This window comes from Artemia franciscana, chromosome 8 (genome assembly GCF_032884065.1).
Source record: "Artemia franciscana chromosome 8, ASM3288406v1, whole genome shotgun sequence".
In the NCBI taxonomy this organism is placed as follows: Eukaryota; Metazoa; Arthropoda; class Branchiopoda; order Anostraca; family Artemiidae; genus Artemia; species Artemia franciscana.
This window is the reverse complement of record NC_088870.1, coordinates 32,798,088-32,817,535: the sequence shown is the minus strand read 5'-3', so window position 1 is coordinate 32,817,535 and position 19,448 is coordinate 32,798,088. Positions and strand designations below refer to the sequence as shown.

General features: G+C 33.5%; 1 protein-coding gene across 2 annotated transcripts in view; it reads left to right on the top strand.

Moving 5' to 3' along the window:
• The first annotated feature begins 2,152 nt into the window (after positions 1–2,152).
• Positions 2,153–19,448, top strand: part of LOC136030309 (retinol dehydrogenase 14-like) — a 63,054-nt gene continuing 45,758 nt past the window's right edge. Inside the window, exons 1-2 of one of the 2 annotated variants that reach the window (XM_065709203.1) lie at positions 2,153–2,518; positions 5,764–5,918. In XM_065709203.1, the coding sequence (XP_065565275.1) occupies positions 5,771–5,918 (148 nt within the window). In that variant the 5' untranslated portion in view covers positions 2,153–2,518; positions 5,764–5,770. The remainder of the gene's footprint in view (positions 2,519–5,763; positions 5,919–19,448) is intronic. The other variant, XM_065709202.1, reaches the window with a different exon arrangement.

Here is a 19,448-nt window from a genome sequence, read left to right as displayed (position 1 = left end):
AAAATCCAAATCAACCATAAAAATAGCCATCAGAGAGGTCATCATGGTTCCAGGGAGGAAGTTCTTCCTGGGGTGGAGGAAGGTATGTAGTGTGGGTGTGATACGGAAATGATGTTGCTAGAAAAGTCTGATTTGTTTTTATCTGTTTTTTTTCTATTTTTTTATTTATTGAATAAATGTGCTAACACCTTATGGTACAGGCTAGTCAAAAAGCTTTTTTTTCATAGGTGCAACGTTTGTCAGTAGCATTTTTCTGTTTGTGAATATAGAAGGACTTACCAAATTTGGACTTACCAAATTAAGTTTCAAAAATAACCAAGGACTTAAAATGAAAACTCTTTTCGTTCTAGAGCTATATTAGATCTATTCATACTTAAGAACTACGATTTTCTAAGATTTTTATTTTCCTTCAAAATTAAGAAGTTTTTTTTGGGTATTACCCCATCATCATCTGTGTTGCTATGCTGAGTTGTAAAAAAATAAACCAGCAGAACTAATTAGTTATATTTGGCAACGCTTTCATCTGGATAAATTCAAACATTAAAATATTCCCAGATATAATTAAACCTTCAAAGGATAGCCACATAGTCTGTATGAACAGATGCGAATTTGCAGATGTTTGGGTCTTATGTTTTAGCTTATTCCTTCTTCTTTTTTTTTAACCGGTTTTCGACCCACGTCTTTTTTATATTTTACATACGCTGCTATTATAAGCTTCATACCTGCATTTAGGGTCTTTTTCATTAGAAATTAAAGTCACAGTTTTTCCAAATTTATAGAACAATTAATTTGTAGCGTACCACTTAACAAAACTAGATAATGGGATTTAATTTCACTGTTCTTGGTATTTCAATCCTAAGCCAGGACACTAAGTCTTGTCGCATTTTTTTTCCTATTAATTCCATATGTTGTCTAACTATTTAGACTTGATAGGTATGTGTAAATGTTGGTGAAAACTATACGAATTCAGACTTCGCCCAAGCCAAGGGAAGGGGACTCCCAACCCCTCCCTTATATGGATCCAAGTGCTTCAGAGTTGCTTTAACTAAAGCCATTGAAGCCATTCAGAGCATTTACAAATTACTTTATTTAAAAATCAAAAATGTAAATTTACTTTTCTTAAGGATTTTGGGAGAAGCTAACAAATGGGTTGGTAAGATTCACCTAGACTAAGACTATGCAGATTATTACAGTGTTCAGGATAAATACAAGCGAAGTAAATTAATTTTTCAGGTTTTGTACTGTTCAGGGTGCTAAAACGGTTTAAGCATTAATGTTAAAAAGACTAAGTGACTCAGACCAACAGCAAGTGAGACTGAAGGTACTGAGAAAAAATGATATGTGAATAGCTTCAGTCATCTAGGTAAAATCAGTAGCAAAAATAGTGAATGCATTAAAACGCAAAAAATAGGTTAGCCAAGGTACAGTGTGGTTTTTGCATTAAAAAAAAAGTCTTGACGGTCAGGAAAACACATCTACGAACTAAGATCAAAAATTGGAAGCTAAGATAATTACCGTGTTCAAGAACGGAATTGATACGTGGGCACTTCAAACAGACAGGAAATATACGTTAGGTATTTTCAAGAGCAATGATTTAAGGATAGTTTTAGGTATTCATTATACTGACCGAATCTCAAACAATAGGCTATACAAAAATGTGGTTCATTCTTACTTTCTTGAGCTATAATGAAAGAAAGATTTAAATTGCTAAGCCCCTTTTCACCGATAAAAGTCTATAGTCAAAATTACAAGAATTGTGCTTTTGACCCTCCAAATAGGGTTAAACGAACCAAACGAAGTGGGTAAGGGCCCATAAGAAAGGATTTAAAGGAAATAGGAACATCGTGGAAAGGGGTGAATAAAGCTTTTCACAGGCTGAAGGGGGGAGGAGTGTTTACAGTTGTATTGGTTTAAGATAATTTGGTGTTACAATGAGTTGTTAGTAGTAACAACTTATTATTAGTTAGTAGTTAGCAGTTGTTAGAATTAAATATTTTGTGATTACCTAATTAAGCAATTCCACACCTTATAAGGTTTTGATAGAAACCTGTTAAAGATTGCAAAAAAGAAGATAAAAAGAAGACAATATTTAGTTCATCTTCGTTCTGACTTTCATTTTCCCTTTAGTAGTAGCAGTATTAGCCCTGGCGATATTTATTTTATCTTTTTTTCTGATTTTTATTTCCCCTTTCATTAAATGTCAAATGTTCATTTTAAGACGCCACTTGTTTCTTTAACCTTTAAACGATTTTACAAGCAAAATTTTTGACGCATTTTCGTAATTATGATTTAAGTTTATTTTTCCTTTTTTAATAAATATCTTGTTTCTATGACTCTTTTCTTGTCCCTCTGTAGGTCTCCAAGGTGAATAATTCCTCACAGTATAAGCCATCTTGAAGACTAACTTGATAAGACAGGCTATTAAGCCGGTTGCTTCTCAGGCTTCATTTAGTTTTCTAAGCCAAGGAAGATTCAGTTTATAAAAGGTTTTCTAGGGGAAAAGGAATATCGCGTTAATGTAAGTAAACTTCATCTGTTTGTGTCAGTACTAAAACCTCACTTGCGTGAATCAGGAAAGACTTAAGATTTTTCCCATCAACGCAAAATACGGCAGTTTTTGATTAATATCCCTGCAATAGTTACATTTTCATTTTAACATGGAAACTTGTTTTTCTTAAAATGAGGTTAGAATTTACTTTCAATCTTAAATTTAACAGCTTCAACAAGTTTCTTCAAGATTTAGTTGAAATACTTCTTAGATTTCGTTCAAAGGAGCAAAAAATTACAAGACAGAAATTGTCGAGAAACTCTTGGTAACGAACTATAAATAAAGAGTGGCTAGGTTCAATAGTAACCAAGATTTTGCAGAAAAGAAATTCGGTATTGATTATTACACAATAAATCACTTTTTATGCTGATTCTAATGATATGAATTAATTTAATTTAATGTTAACCATTAGAAGCATTAGAAAAAAACCAAAAACTTAAGCAATATTAGTGAAAATACAACCGTAAGAGTAAGCATATCAGAAAATGCTTTTTGTTTGCCAGATAAAAGATCACTGATACGTGTTTATTTGTTTTTTATTTTTTTTGTTTTATTTCAAAGGGGTGATTGTGTTGAACTAAAGGCCATAAAAGATCCGGAGAGAGCTCTTTGGAACAAAAATTGAAAGTTGCAGTAGCCCTCTTGTGTCCAAAAAGATTAGAGAACTACTGTAAAAGCAAAGATTATTCTCTCGCATAGTAGCTCTCATTGAACAAATAATATTTTAATAGCAATCAAACCTATAAAAAATGGCAAAATTATATATTCCTGTCGAGTAAGAAACAGAAACAGTTATTATTTAAGTTATGGACCAATATGGCCGTTGTAGACTAAATCATTCCTTACAGAGCAGCTGCATATAGCTAAGGTCGGATTTCTGGTTGGAGGCATAGGGGATTGGATCGCAGGTTATCAAGACTCTTCTAATGACGCATGTCTTATTAAGTGTCTAAAACCTTGACTTTTGCTTGGTAACTTGTCAGAGTTACCAAGCAAAAGAGTTAAAAAATGACGCATGTCTTATTAAGTGTCTAAAACCTTGACTTTTGCTTGGTAACTCGTTAGAGTTACCAAGCAAAAAAGAGTTAAAGAACAATGTGTATCTCGCGTTTTCTCTCCTAGCCACATTGTATAGAAGGGAGATCGTACATTCAAACCATATTGTATAGAAGGGAGATCGTACATTCAAGGAAGAAACTCATTTGATCAGAAATCAAAGTTCCATTCAAGTTTTTAAGTGCTGAAAATAATTGGATGACAACCCTTCCATTTCTCCTTTCACCTCTGGTCTCCTCTGTAATTCTTTGTGGCCTCAGATCCATATTATGAGACAGCTGTCAAATTCAGAACCATCTAAATGTGAAATCAAAATTAGTCTCTGGGGGAAACACAACCCATTTTGTCACAGGAGCAAGAGCTTCCAATATTTCAATTAGTGTTGTTTTTATTAAAGCAAAAAAAGGTTGGTATTTTGCATTTTATTACAATTAGAATCTTGCAAGAAAAATTAAACAAGCATAGTTGGGGGAAAAATTGGACCAAAATACCCTTATCCGTCTCACTTCAATCTTACTGCCAAGTTTGAAGTACCTTAGTCAAACCCTAACAATGCGAGTATTTTCTTTAATCTCAGTGCAGCAAAGAGACCTGCTGACTATCTCAATACAAATAAAGAGCAACGAGCTAAATCCTAACTCAATATCCTGTGGTGGCGGAGTGGGTTTGACCATAGCTTGGTAATACGGGACCCAGAGATCGAATCAAGCTGCAGCAATGCACTGCAGGGCCGATGCAGGAACCTTATTAGTCAAGAAGCGTCGTTAATCTGATACAATACAATCCTAACTCAATGCAAAAACCGAACCAATTCCAAGGTGAGGAATATCGATGGGCTAGTTTAAAAAATAACTAAATTTTCAGACTGACATGGTGTTAAAATGAGCAGAGTCCTGAGTCAATGCAAAAAAAGCATGGCTCTCATTTATTGCTACCCAATCTTTCTTAAAAGGGAGAGTTTATTGGCCACCCTGGTATCAAATTGGTATGAAAATTATGTATGCCGATCATAAGGACCTTAGGACAAATCGCCCTTGTTTTTTTTCACTAGGGGGCACCGCTATATTCTTTGTACTGATCATTTTGTTAAAATACGAATTCTGTTCGATGAAACTTTTGGTTCTTTGTAACCTAGTTGGTTTTTAATTGCATGGGGAGGAAATGACTGGCTTAAAGGGGCAAAATATTTTTTTTCTTGAAAATAATGCACTTTTCTTTAAATGTCATAATAATAGACAAATTAAGGATTTTTTAGTGGGAGAGACTGATACTATACTAAAGTATAGATAATTTGATTATTAGTGAGATATTGAAATCTATAGGTTTTGAGTATTTTCCAGTAAAAGTTTTACTTGAAAATTTTAAAAGCTAAAAGCTACTACTACTACTACTACTACTACTGCTGCTAAAACTCACCGCGGTACCAAGCCGCCTGAGGCCAGCACAGCTATGCATGCTCCTTTTCAATCCCAATCTATTCAAAGCCTCCCTTTTTACAACTTCCCAGGAAGTTCCCATTTCCTTTAAATCTTTCTTTATGACATCCTCCCACCCATGACTAGGATTATGACTTTATGACTTTATGCTTAGCCCTAGATTTATTTGCCAAAAAGGACAGTCTCTGGCAATCTGCCTTCCTTCATCTACAGAACCTGCGCTAGCCATCTCAACCTTTCTTTTATTATAGCTCTAGAAAGCGGGATTGAACCAAATTTTTCGAACAGTCTATTGTTTGAAACACGGTCAGTCAGAAAGGTACCCAGAACTACCATAGGTAGTTTCTCTGGAAGACATCTAGCAAATCTTCATCTGCTTTTTGGAGCCTCCATGCTTCAGAGCCAAAAGTTAAAAATGACTGGCTAGATTGATACCCAATCTATTGATCTCGTAATACATAAACGATTGATCCACTAAATTAAATAATGTGTAATGATTGCTCGGTCTAATCATATTAAATACTCGGTCATCCACTAAATTAAGTACTGTGTAATGATTTCTCGGTCTAGCCTGAGTGTTATGTGATCTCTCAATAAATAATGATAAGAATCACGAAAAAAACTGATCCAGCAAATTTTGCTTGTTGCCAGCACATATTAATCTTCAGAGACGATCAAAATCAAGTTGTTCGATAAACTTAAAGACTGTGACTGTCTTTTCAGTTTTACCATGTGGACAGAATATATGACAATGACCGGGGTTGCATTACTAGCACTACTTTTGGGCATTAAGATCTATCTAAGAGTCACAACTGGGATATGCAGGTCCCTTAAAAGGATGGATGGAAAAACCGTTATTATTACTGGTGCCAATTCAGGTTAGTGAATCCTATTCTTCCACTTGGTTGTATTTTTATCGTACATAAAATAGTATAATCTTTAAGACAATGGTAAGTAAATCAAAAATAAGATTACGTACCAACTAAACAGCACAGCATACTTTGTTTGGTAGTAAGGAACCTAGAGTTCAAACACAGTTGCAGCAACGCGCTATAGGGTAAACGCAAGGATCTTAATCTAAGGATATAAGTGTTGTTAATCCAATACAATAAATAACACAGCAAAAAAAGATAGCTTATAGCTAAAGAAAAGCTTAGCCAGCCGATTGAAAAAAGCCGCACTTGGTGTTTGTCTGTAACACGCTTGAATCTATGAAAGTAACAGTTTGTGTGATAGACCAGATTAGAGAAGCTTGAATGTATTCAAATTTGCAACAATTTAAAAAAAAATCTTTGTTATTACACTTTAAATCTTTGTTATAAATTTTGTTTACTTCCTACCTTTATCGCAGCAGGTTCAAGCGATCCCAAGTAGGAACTGCAGATAAAAAATATTTTTCCTGTATGAACGTAAAAAATTCAAACAATAATTTTTAAAGGAAGATTTAACAGCCATATTAAAACCTAAATTCGAGCATAAATACTGTTTTTACTAGCAAGAACTTAAAATGACCCTAACTTCTTATGAAAGACGCAAAATGAACAGAAATTTAAGAATTTTCCCAAAACTTTAACGTGGAAGCACGTGACTTAGTACGTCATTTAGGAATCACTTTTTATGTAGGAATAACACATTTGCAATCAGGAATTTATGAATTTTAACATATATACAATATATGGTAGATGGTAGACTATAGGAGAACAACACAAAAACGTCGGGCCTCTTTTCTTACGCTACGAATTGATACAACCGTATTTTCATCAAATTTTGTGTCTTAAGTACACATTATTGGTCTTGTCTAAATTCAAATTTAAAGCCTACCTGAAAAATGTATCCATGGGTTTCTGAATCTGTCTTTTGGAAAAATCAGGTTTTTTGGCCATTTTGTGACCCCATTCGCCCAAGCATACTCCTTTTACATTAGGTTTCACTTGGCACAAGTACCTAAGACTGTAAGTTTTAAACTGATTAAAAAATAAAAACTCTTCAGCCAATCCTTTAATCCTCTGAATAATCTCTGCCATCCCAAAAAATTTTTCCGTTGTCTCGGTCTAGACGACATCCATAAGAATTTCAAACCAGTCACAATTCTTTTTTAGCTCTTCTTCCACGATTTGTTTAGCGAGGTCTTGCACCGAAAACGTAATCTTTGACTTTGAGATCCACTAGGTAAATGATGTTTTAGTAGAAATTGGAAAACTAGCTAATCACAACTCAAAAATCTGAATTTCTAGCGCGACTGGCAAAATTAGGAGGGCAAGAATACAAACACAAATATTAATGTTCATAAATAAAACGAATTGGATGCAGCCCGATGGAAGTAAAATTAGTTCTATTTATACCTATCTTATCTATCTATTTTTACACCTTTTTCTTACTATTTTTACCTAATGATTACCTGTTTAGAATGATATAATTTAAAACTTCACAATTGCTATAACACAGAACACCTCTAAAATTGTGTTCGGTAAACAAAAACTACTTTGGGCATCTACCTCACATATCATGGTTTCAGCGGCAGCACAGCTGTAATCTAGGAAAGAACGAGCTACAGCCCATAGTATCCAAAAATAAAAAAAATTAGCTGTTGGGGTGGCGCTTCCTGCCACCCCAACACCTAGTGTGTGGGGGCACTTTGCGCCCCCACACATATATGTATATATATATATATATATATATATATATATATATATATATATATATATATATATATATATATATATATATATATATATATATATATATATATATATATATATATATATATATATATATACTAGCTGTTGGGGTGGCGCTTCGCGCCACCCCAACACCTAGTTGGTGGGGGCGCTTCGCGCCCCCCCCCAAGCCCCCCCGCGCGCGTAAGTCGTTACGCGCCATAATAGTTACGCGCCATTGTAGTTGTGTCCCTATGTCCCACCTGTGAATATAGATAGATATATATATATATATATATATATATATATATATATATATATATATATATATATATATATATATATATATATATATATATATATATATATATATATATATGGTTTTAACTACGTAAAACTTGCGAATATACAACATTCTTTGCTGTCCCATTGTCTTTGCATATAAATAGATTGTCAGGTTTGCCGACTCTTGAACATGCAACATATAATGGTCCATGGGAAAACAATCTGTATTCAGATCTATACCTCATGATTCTAATGATTGCCCTTGAGCTTTGTTGATGGTGATTGCTAATCGACCATTCCCTGTCCCGGTGTCCCGGTCGTCATTTATATCCCCCTGTTTCCCCCGGTGTCCCCGTTGTAGTTGTGTCTCTGTGTCCCGGTCGTCATTTATATTCCCTGTGTCCCGGTCGTCATTTGTATCCCGGTGTCCCGGTCTGTATATACATTCGTTTTTTAGTTTTGTTTTTCTCCTTTATTTTTTTCCTTTTTTTTCTTTTTTAGTTTATTTAGATTTTTAGATTTTTTAGTTTTTTTATTAGTTTTTAGTTTTTTTTTCTTTTTAGTTTTTTTGTAGTTTTTACCTTCTTTTTAGTTTTGTTAGTTTTTTTTTTTTACTTATGTCCTGGTCGTCATTTATACTCCCTGTGTCCCGGTGCTTTGTTGATTGCTAATCGAACATTCCTTTTGTCCTGGTCGCTTTCTCTTTGAGTGTCGTCATTTTATTTTTTTCTTTTTTAGTTCTTTTAGTTTTTACCTTTTTTAGTTTTTTTAGTTTTTTAGATGAAAATTTTTTTTAGTTTTTTCCTTTTTTTCTTTTCAGTTTTTTATTGGTTTTTACCTTTATTTTAGCTTATTTTTCAGTTTTTTCCTTTTTTTTAGTTTTTTTTTTTATTTTTTATTTTTTTTAGTTTTTTACCTTTTTTTAGTTTTTTTAGTTTTTTTAGTTTTTTAGCTTTTTTACTTTTTTATTAGTTTTTAGTTTTTTTTGTAGTTTTTGCCTTTTTTTTAGTTTTTTCAGGTTTTTTTTTTAGTTTTTTATTGGTTTTTACCTTTATTTTAGCTTATTTTTCAGTTTTTTCCTTTTTTTTAGTTTTTTTTTAGTTTTTAGTTTTTTTTAGTTTTTTACCTTTTTTTAGTTTTTTTAGTTTTTTTAGTTTTTTAGCTTTTTTATTTTTTTTTTTATTAGTTTTTTTTGTAGTTTTTGCCTTTTTTTAGTTTTTTTAGTTTTTTAGCTTTTTTATTAGTTTTTAGTTTTTTTTGTAGTTTTTGCCTTTTTTTAGTTTTTTTGTAGTTTTTACCTTCTTTTTAGTTTTGTTAGTTTTTTTTTTACTTATGTCCTGGTCGTCATTTATACTCCCTGTGTCCCGGTGCTTTGTTGATTGCTAATCGAACATTCCTTTTGTCCTGGTCGCTTTCTCTTTGAGTGTCGTCATTTATTTTTTTCTTTTTTAGTTCTTTTAGTTTTTATCTTTTTTAGTTTTTTTTTAGTTTTTTAGATGAAAATTTTTTTTTAGTTTTTTCCTTTTTTTCTTTTTAGTTTTTTATTGGTTTTTACCTTTATTTTAGCTTATTTTTCAGTTTTTTCCTTTTTTTTATTTTTTATTTTTTTTAGTTTTTTACCTTTTTTTAGTTTTTTTAGTTTTTTAGTTTTTTAGCTTTTTTACTTTTTTTATTAGTTTTTAGTTTTTTTTGTAGTTTTTGCCTTTTTTTAGTTTTTTCAGTTTTTTTTTAGTTTTTTATTGGTTTTTACCTTTATTTTAGCTTATTTTTCAGTTTTTTCCTTTTTTTTTAGTTTTTTTGGTTTTTAGTTTTTTTAGTTTTTTACCTTTTTTTAGTTTTTTTAGTTTTTTTAGTTTTTTAGCTTTTTTATTTTTTTTATTAGTTTTTAGTTTTTTTGTAGTTTTTGCCTTTTTTTTAGTTTTTTTAGTTTTTTAGCTTTTTTATTAGTTTTTAGTTTTTTTTGTAGTTTTTGCCTTTTTTTAGTTTTTTTAGTTTTTTAGCTTATTTATTTTTTTTATTAGTTTTTAGTTTTTTTTTGTAGTTTTTGCCTTTTTTTAGTTTTTTCAGTTTTCAGTTTTGTCACCTGATCCAGTTTTTTCAGGTGACGTCACCTGATCCACAGATCCACAGATCCACACACAGACAACTTATTTTTATATATATAGATTTGTTTTTAACTACGTAAAACTTGCGAATATACAACATTCTTCGCTGTCCCATTGTCTGTGCATATAAATAGATTGTCAGGTTTACGGACTCATGCAACATATAATTATCCATGGGAAAAGCAATCCGTATTCAGATCTATACCTCATGATTCTAATGATTGCCCTTGAGCTTTGTTGATGGTGAATGCTAATTGAACATTCCCTGTGTCCCCGTCGTCATTTATATCAAAAATCAAAAAATATCCCCCGGTGTCACCGTTGTAGTTGTGTCCCGGTCGTCATTTATGTCCCGGGCGTCATTTGTGTCCCGGTGTCCAAGTCTGTAATTTCTCTTTGAGTGTCCCGGTCGTCATTTATATTTCCTGTGTCCTGGTCGTCATTTGTGTCCCGGTGTCCCGGTCTGTATATACATTCGTTTTTGAATTGGTATATGATGAAATAAATTTTTAGTTTTTTCCCTTTTTTTCTTTTTGTTTTTTTTTTGGTTTTATCTTTATTTTAGCTTTTTTAGTTTTTTTCCTTTTTCTTTTTTGTTTATTTTGTAGTTTTAACCTTTTTTAGCTTTTTTGTTTTTTTAATTTTCTTTTTCTCCTTTATTTTTCAGTTATTTCCTTTTTTTAGTTTTTTTTTTCTTTTTTAGCTATAGTTTCTTTAGTTTTTTACCTTTTTTTATTTTTTGTAGGTTTTTTCAGTTTTTTAGTTGTTTTAGTTTTTCTTTTTTGGTTTTTTTTTGTAGTTTTTACATTTTTATTTTTTAGCTTTTTTAGTTTTTTTATTGGTTTTTAGTCTTTTTTGTAATTTTTACATGTTTTTTTTAGTTTTTCTTTTTTAGTTTTTAGTTTTTTTACCTTTTTTTAGTTTTTCTTTAGTTTTTTCGTTTTTTCGTTCTTTTAGTTTTTTTTGTAGTTTTTACCTTTTTTAGTTTTTTCTTTGTCTTTGCTAAAGACAAGGTTCGAACCTGGAACCTCTTGAACCTAGAACATAACGCCTTACCAACTCGTTTTACCTTTTTTTTAGTTTTTTTATTTTTATTTATATTTTTTTAGTTTTCTTTATTTTTTTTCAGTTTTTTTCCTTTTCTTAGTTTTTTTTTTAGTTTTTAGGTTTTTTAGTTTTTTACCTTTTTTAATTTTGGCTTTTTTAGTTTTTTTTATTAGTTTTTAGTTTTTTTTTGTAGTTTTGACATTTTTTTTAAGTTTTTTTAGTTTTTTTTCCTGTTTAGTTTTTAGTTTTTTAGCTTTTTTGGTTTTTTCTTTTTAATTTTTCTTTTGTAGTTTTTACCTTTTAGGTTCGAATTCGGAACCTCTTTCTAGAACCTGGAACATAACGCCTTACCAACTCAGCTACATCGGCTTGAATACATTTGTTTTTGAATTGGTATATGATGAAATAATTCAGACAAACACGGACGTCACTCGACAGACAGACAGACAGACAGACAACTTATTTTCATATAGATAAGATAAAGTGATTAAGCTTTATAGTGGTCATCAATGTTGCAGCAGTAGCTGTCAGTCCAGTTTTCAGTGATAGCTAGCAGCCTAGTAAGAGACGATAACATCCAATAACACAAAATATAATAGCCCGTAATTCCTAAAATTAGAGTGAGACCAAAACAAGAAATGCCCTATTAGAGCTGCCTTATCCAAAACCTCTACATAGGAAGCCTACCATCCCTTGGCTTAAACAACAAAGGAAATATGTTACAAATATTCTATTTGTATTTCATGACAAATAGATTGTCAGGTTTACTGACTTCTGAACATGCAAAATATAATTGCCCATGGGAAAATCAATCTGTATTCAGATCTATACCGCATTTTTCTAATGATTGCCCTTGATCTTTGTTGATGGTGATTGCCAATGGAATATTTCCTGTGTCCCCGTCGTACTTTATATATCCCCCTGTACCCCTCCAGCGTCCCTGTTGTAGTTGTGTCCCTGTTTCCCGGTCTTCATTTATATTCCCTGTGTCCCGGTGTCCCGGTCTATAATTTCTCTTTGGGTGTCCCGGTCGTCATTTATGTTCCCTGTGTCCCGGTGTTCCTGTCGTCATTTGTGTCCCGGTGTCCCAGTCTGTGATTTTTTTTCGGTATTTTTTCTTTGACCCGCAAGCCTGTTTTTGCGTTGTTCTTGTCCTCGGCACGATTTGATTCCTTGGCTGTTTTCTGCCATTGTAGGATTTATACAAAAATTTCTCGCACGATTTGGTTATTCGGCTGTTTCTTTTGCCATTGTAGGATTTATACTAAATATTCTCTTTGAATCGCATGCCTTGTATACTTACAATAGCGTTATATACAAAGCCTTATAATAATAAATAATAATATATTTGTTACCTGCTTGTTTTGACAAATTAAGCGGAGTAAAAACTTTAAGGAATGAAAAACAAAATAACACAAACAATACAATTAATACAGTATAATCAATATATATATATATATATATATATATATATATATATATATATATATATATATATATATATATATATATATATATATATATATATATATATATCTTTAACTACGTAAAACATTCAAATATACAACATTCTTTGCTGTCCCATTGTTTGTCCATATAAATAGATTGTCACGTTTACCAACTCTTGAACATGCAACATAATAATTGTCCATGGGAAAACAATCCGTATTCAGATCTATACCGCATTTTTCTAATCATTGCCCTTGAGCTTTGTTGATAGTGATTGCTAATCGAACATTCCCTGTGTCCCCGTCGTCTTTTATATATCCCCCTGTGTCCCGGCGTCCCCGTTGTAGTTGTGTCCCTGTGTCCTGGTCGTCATTTATATTCCCTGTGTCCTTGTCGTCATTTGTGTCCCGGTGCCCCAGTCTGTAATCTCTCTTTGAGTGTCCCGGTCGTCATTTATATTCCCTTTGTCCCGGTGTCCCGGTCGTCATTTGTGTCTCGGTCTGTAATTTCTCTTTGAGTGTCCTGGTCGTCAGTTATATTCCCTATGTCCCGGTCGTCATTTGTGTCCCGGTGTCCCGGTCTGTAGTGTCATCTTATAATGATGTCATATACAAAGCCTTATATACTTATAATGACGTCAAATGCAAAACCACAAACAAACAAACATGCATATATACAACTTATTTTTATATATATAGATACAGTTTCTTCTTTAGTTTTTTTCTGTTTTAGTTTTTTCTTTTTTTTAGTTTCTTCTTTTTATTGATTTGTTTTCTTCAATTTGTCAACGTTCATTCTAACATTGACACTTGGAAAAATCTTTGCATGTTAAGCATGCTAAAGCTCCAACAATTTATATTGAACCTTAAAATTTGGGGTATTTGTTTTAAGGTTTTCGAATTACTTTAATCTATTGTCAAAATATATTCAAATGTTTGTGCAATTCCCAGTTTTTTTAGTTTTTTCTTTTCTTTTAGTTTTTTAGTTTTTTTTGGGTTGATATTTCTTAAAAGTATTATTGGTACGCCTATTTTTAGTTGCAGCACGTGTGGTGGAAACCCTGAAAGATCCACGGAATTTAAAAATTCAGATGGATAATTAACCGCTTCATTTGGTTCCAAAACTGTGTCGACTGACTTGTAAAGGACTGCCTGGTCTCGAATCTTGGTCAAAACAATAGTGTTGATTTCGTGGACGTCTATATTTTTGGGTGCAAGAATCGCTCTTTCACTTAGCCATTTATTATTTTTATAATTGTTTAGAATATTCGGAAATACTTTTTCAATCAATTCATTTTTGGACGTCACTAAATTACAGATATCAACAGGTAGTTGTATACGTCCTGAAATTGAGTCTACTGGGAGCTTTCCGTTTCCAATTACCAGCAATTGATCTGAAAATGTTTGACCAGATTCATCGTTTTGCAATCGGACACGCCATTTTTTAGTTAATTTTAATGTTTTTACGTGTGCCCATAAATTAGAATTTTTCAAGCAAGCATTCATTTCGTCTGCAGGGGTTGATCTCGGTATTATAGGTAATGTTTGCCTGAAATCTCCCGCAAGCAATATTAATGTGCTGCCAAAGGGTTTCGAGTTCCCTCGCAAATCTTTCAAACATTGATTCAGAGCCTCGAGCGATTTTTTGTGTGCCATTGTGCACTCATCCCAAATAATAAGTTTGCATTGCTGCAATACTTTACCCATCCCGGATGATTTGGAAATTTTGCACGTTAGAGTTTCTGTAGAATGCAAATTCAGAGGCAATTTCAAAGCGGAATGAGCAGTTCTTCCACCAGGCAGCAATGTTTTCGGCTATTCCGGACGACGCAATTGCCAACGCTATATAATTTTTTGATCGAATTGATGCCAGAATCAAATTTATCACAAACGTTTTACCAGTACCTCCTGGCGCATCCAAAAAGAAAATTTCTCCAACGTTGTTATCGACACAATGCATTATCGTATCATAAATGTCTTTTTGTTCCGACGTTATCTAGGAAATGTTATTTTGTACATAAGACAATAGATCACTCGTATTGTAACTTTGTTCACGATCCAATTCTACACATGTCGAAACAGCAGCGATACGGTTAGGTGAAGGCATACCCAAATCCTGAAGAGGTTTGTTTGCCATACGTACGCACAAATCTTCTATAATAACTAAAGTGTAGTTATAAATTTCTGATGTAAAATCAAAATTCATATCTGACGTCTCTAACTGTTTTCGATGGAGTATATCTTCGGACATTTTTGACTTATATTTTTCCCATAACTCTGTAGGAGCTGATGGAGAGAAAGTTGTTAAAATGATGTCAAGCAATTTCGCGAATTTGACTTGGAGTTGACGCTTCGCATGCGTTATTGACGCAGTTATTCCAGTGTTGGTCATTCTCCAATAAATTCAGAGCTTGGCCTGCACTACGGTAAGTGTCATGTATAGTACCGTTCATATTTCTCAAATACTGAAAGGATGTCGGACCGGTTATATTCACCAAAAGCAGGCGTAGAAAGAAGCATTCATGTTGATTGGGGTGAACGGTGTAGAGTCTTCCTATCGTGGTATCTTTGAAGATGGTAGGTTGGCCGTCGACTGACTTACCCTGTTTTCGACGTTCAAATACTTTATTTTCAGTATTCCACGTGTAATACAAAGGCACTTCAGTATACAGCAGTTTTTTTGCAAAAGAATCATTTTTGCAAAGCGAAAAGAAAGCGGTTAACTTTGTATCCGGTGGATTCAGGGCTCTTTGTTGCACGTTGGTTTCCGAGAAATAAACACGTTGACCATTCTGTAAATGTACCGCTAAGTGAACAACAGCTGGACTACGTTCATGTATCGGAAATGAAAGAATTCACCAAACAGCTTCATTACTGCTTATGTATCTTCCAGCCTGATATTGTATGATTTCGCCGATATCTTCGATTTCGGGCTGCAAGCCAAAAACTGCCATGTGTTGACGTATTTACACATGTATTTGATTGCCTTTACGGAGTTAAAGCATTCAACGTTTATGTGTGCATTAAATTTTTTTTGATAATAACGGGGAATATGGAACAACCCACTGGTTATCTACTTCAATGGTGGTACCGTTACGCTTCTTTATTATTGCTGTTTTACCGCCATCTTCAGTAGATCTTATTCTATATTGTGGGTAACCATCATTGCCAGTAATTGTGTTGGATACTAAAAGTCGAGGATATTGCTTTGTGCACCTTCCTTTGGCCATGCATGGTGAATTTTCGTTCAGTGCACCGCAAGGTCCATGTATTATATTTTTTACAATAATATCATGTAACCCCTTATCGACATTTTCATCAGGTATTTCAGCGGAAATCACAACATCAATTTCGTTCGAAGTAATTTTTTTATGTAGCCAGATTAGTATATGTGCGTGTGGCAAACCTCGTTTTTGCCATTCCACTGAGTACATCCAGCATCGCACTGACCCAAACACTTCAAGTTTTACTATGTAGTTTATCAGTGATTTCAATTTTTGCCGGAAGACACGGGCCGTAATGTCATGTCTATGAACCGCCGATTGTTCTTGAAGTAAAAGCTGCTGTATATCGTCCCAAGATTGATTACATGTAAATGTAATAAATAAATCTGGACGACCATAGAGACGAACATACGCAACAGCATCTTGAGCATATTCATGCATATGACGGGGACTGCCAGCATATGACGAAGGTAAAATTGTTAATCTTCCCACGTTTGTGTTATTACCGTCATTTACAACTGCATCTCGGAAATGAATGTATTGTTCAGAGCGGAGCTTGGTCTGATTCAGGCGGATATATAGCAAACCTTCTGATTCAATTTTAGCATACATATCAATGACGTATTGGTAAAACAATTCACGGCATTTTAAAATATAATTTTCTTCATCCTGTCGAATCATTAGTCTATAGGAATAATAATGTGATAGCCGTCGGCTCCATCCCAAAAAATGATAGGATATTGTAGGGCATCGTAGCATCGATGAGTTTCAGCAATTCTTAACAACTGAGCGTTTCGCTTGTGAAGAATAATATCTCGAGGTAAAAACTGATCACCGACCATAACGATTGCCACCTCGTCGATAGTTGGAGCATTGTATCTACGCACATGTTGGCCAGGAGGCGTTTTGTCAGCGGAAATAACAATTTTATGCGTATCAGTAGGCATCAAATCGATGGCTGTTTTGAACAGACGCACTAAATTATTATTTTCCTGGAAAAGATGTTACAATTGGGAAACGATTGTCCTTTCAACTTTGGGAGAAATTTCGCAACGTACATTCAATTCAGAATTTCTATCACTGATGAAGTACAATTGTAAAAATTTATGATTCTCGCCTGAGAATGGTAGAAGGGACCCTGCTCTATGATAAATTTGCCCTTTTACTTTGATAGTAGACATAAATTGATTTGGATTTTTGATTTGGGCTCCAAACGACGCCATTTGGAAACATGAGTTATATTTTCTGATTTTTGACAAAAGACGCTTAGATTCTGACGTAGTTCCAATAAGGAAAGTCTTCAATGGCTCTGGTGGTGCAGCCAATAAAGGAAGTTTAACTTTTCGTGAGGCGCAACACATTTCCATTGTTTCACCATTGAATTTCAAGGCCTTGCAATAGGGACAAATTTTAGACATAGTCCCGATTTGAACACATCTACTCAAGCTATAATCATCGACTGGGCTGTACCTGAATGCCAGGCGATAACTTTCAGGTTGCTCTGATTCCTCGGCACGCTTTCTTTTCTTACTTTCTCTATCAGCAGTAAGCCTGATTTCTTGCTGTTCTTGTGATTCCTCGGCACGCCTTCTTTTTTCACTTTCTCTTTTAGCAGCAAGTCTGGTTTCATGTTGCTCTGGTAGTTCCTCGGAAAGCCTTCTTTTTTCACTTCCTCTTTTAGCAGCAAGTCTAGTTTCGCGTTGCTCTGGTAGTTCCTCGGCACGCTTTCTGTTCTTTCTTTCTCTATCAGCCTCAAGCCTGTTTCCATGCTGTTCTTGTGATTCCTCGGTACGCTTTGTTTTCTTATTTTCTCTATCAGTCGCAAGCCTATTTTCACACTGTTCTTGTGGTTCCTCGTCACGCTTTCTTTTCTTACTTTCTCTATCAGCCGCAAGCCTGTTTTCTTGCTGTTCTTGTGATTCCTCGACACGCTTTCTTCTCTTACTTTCACTATCAGCCGCAAGCCTGTTTTCTTGCTGTTCTTGAGATTCCTCGGCACGCTTTCTTTTCTTACTTTCTCTATCAGCCGCAAGTTTTTTGGCATAGGCTCTTCGAGCACTTTCAACATAATTATTCCAAGTAGACATCTTCTAATTTTTACTAATTCGTGACGAGTTGAAGTCACGCGTTGAATAGCAGGAACCTAACAAAAAACAAAACTAATTTTAGAATATTCAGGTAATTTTCTATTTTGAAATAAAAACATGACGTCACTCGACAGACAAACAGACAGACACATCCACAGACAACTTATTTTTATATAGATTATATATATAGATATATATGTATATATATATATATATATATATATATATATATATATATATATATATATATATATATATATATATATATATATATATATATATATATATATACATGTATATATATATTTATATATATACATATATATATAAGAAATTACATCTATATATATAAAAATAAATTTTATGCATGTTTCTTTTTTTTGTATGTATTTTTGTAAAAAGAGGGTTTGCATATGATGTCGTTATAAGTACATAAGGCTTTGTATATGGCGTCATTACAAGTTGATGTCATTATAAGTATATACTTTATTCTACATATTGCGATCATTCTATATATTGTTTCTTCCCGGTTTGCGCCCGTTGTTTAATAATAAAGTTCTGTATTTTCTTTATTGTAAATATTTTTTTTAATTGCCGCGTTCTTTTAGAAATCAGAAGATTATCAGAAAGTTTTGTGCCACTGATATTATTTTTGTTTAAAAGAAACTCTATGCTAGATTAGGTGCTGAGGCCTGTCAACGCCTGGGCCCTTACCACCCTTTGATTAGACTGTATTAATTGTATTGTTTGTGTAATTTTGTTTTTCATTCCTTAAAGTTTTTACTCCGCTTAATTTGCCAAAACAAGCAGGTGACAAATAAATTATTATTTATTATTATAAGGCTTTGTATATAACGTTATTGTAAATATACAAGGCATGCGATTCAAAGAGAATATTTAGTATAAATCCTACAATGGCAAAAGAAACAGCCGAATAACCAAATCGTGCGAGAAATTTTTGTATAAATCCCACAATGGCTAAAAACAGCCAAGGAATCAAATCATGCCGAGGAATCAAACAGACTTGTGGCACAAAGAGATAAAGCCAAACAAGAACAACGCAAAAACAGGCTTGTAGGTTAAAGAAAAAATACCGAAAAAAATCACAAACCGGGACAACGGGACACAAATGACGACAGGGACACCGGGACACAGGGAATATAAATGACGACCGGGACACCCAAAGAGAAATTATAGACCGGGACATCGGGACACAGGGAATATAAATGAAGACCGGGAAACAGGGACACAACTACAACGGGGACGCTGGAGGGGCACAGGGGGGATGCATAAAGTACGACGGGGACACAGGAAATATTCCATTGGCAATCACCATCAACAAAGATCAAGGGCAATCATTAGAAAAATGTGGTATAGATCTGAATACAGATTGATTTTTCCATGGAAAATTATATTTTGCATGTTCAGGAGTCAGTAAACCTGACAATCTATTTGTCATGAAACACAAATAGAATATTTGTAACATATTTCCTTTGTTGTTTAAGCCAAGGGATGATGGTAGGCCTCCTATGTAGAGGTTTTGGATAAGGCAGCT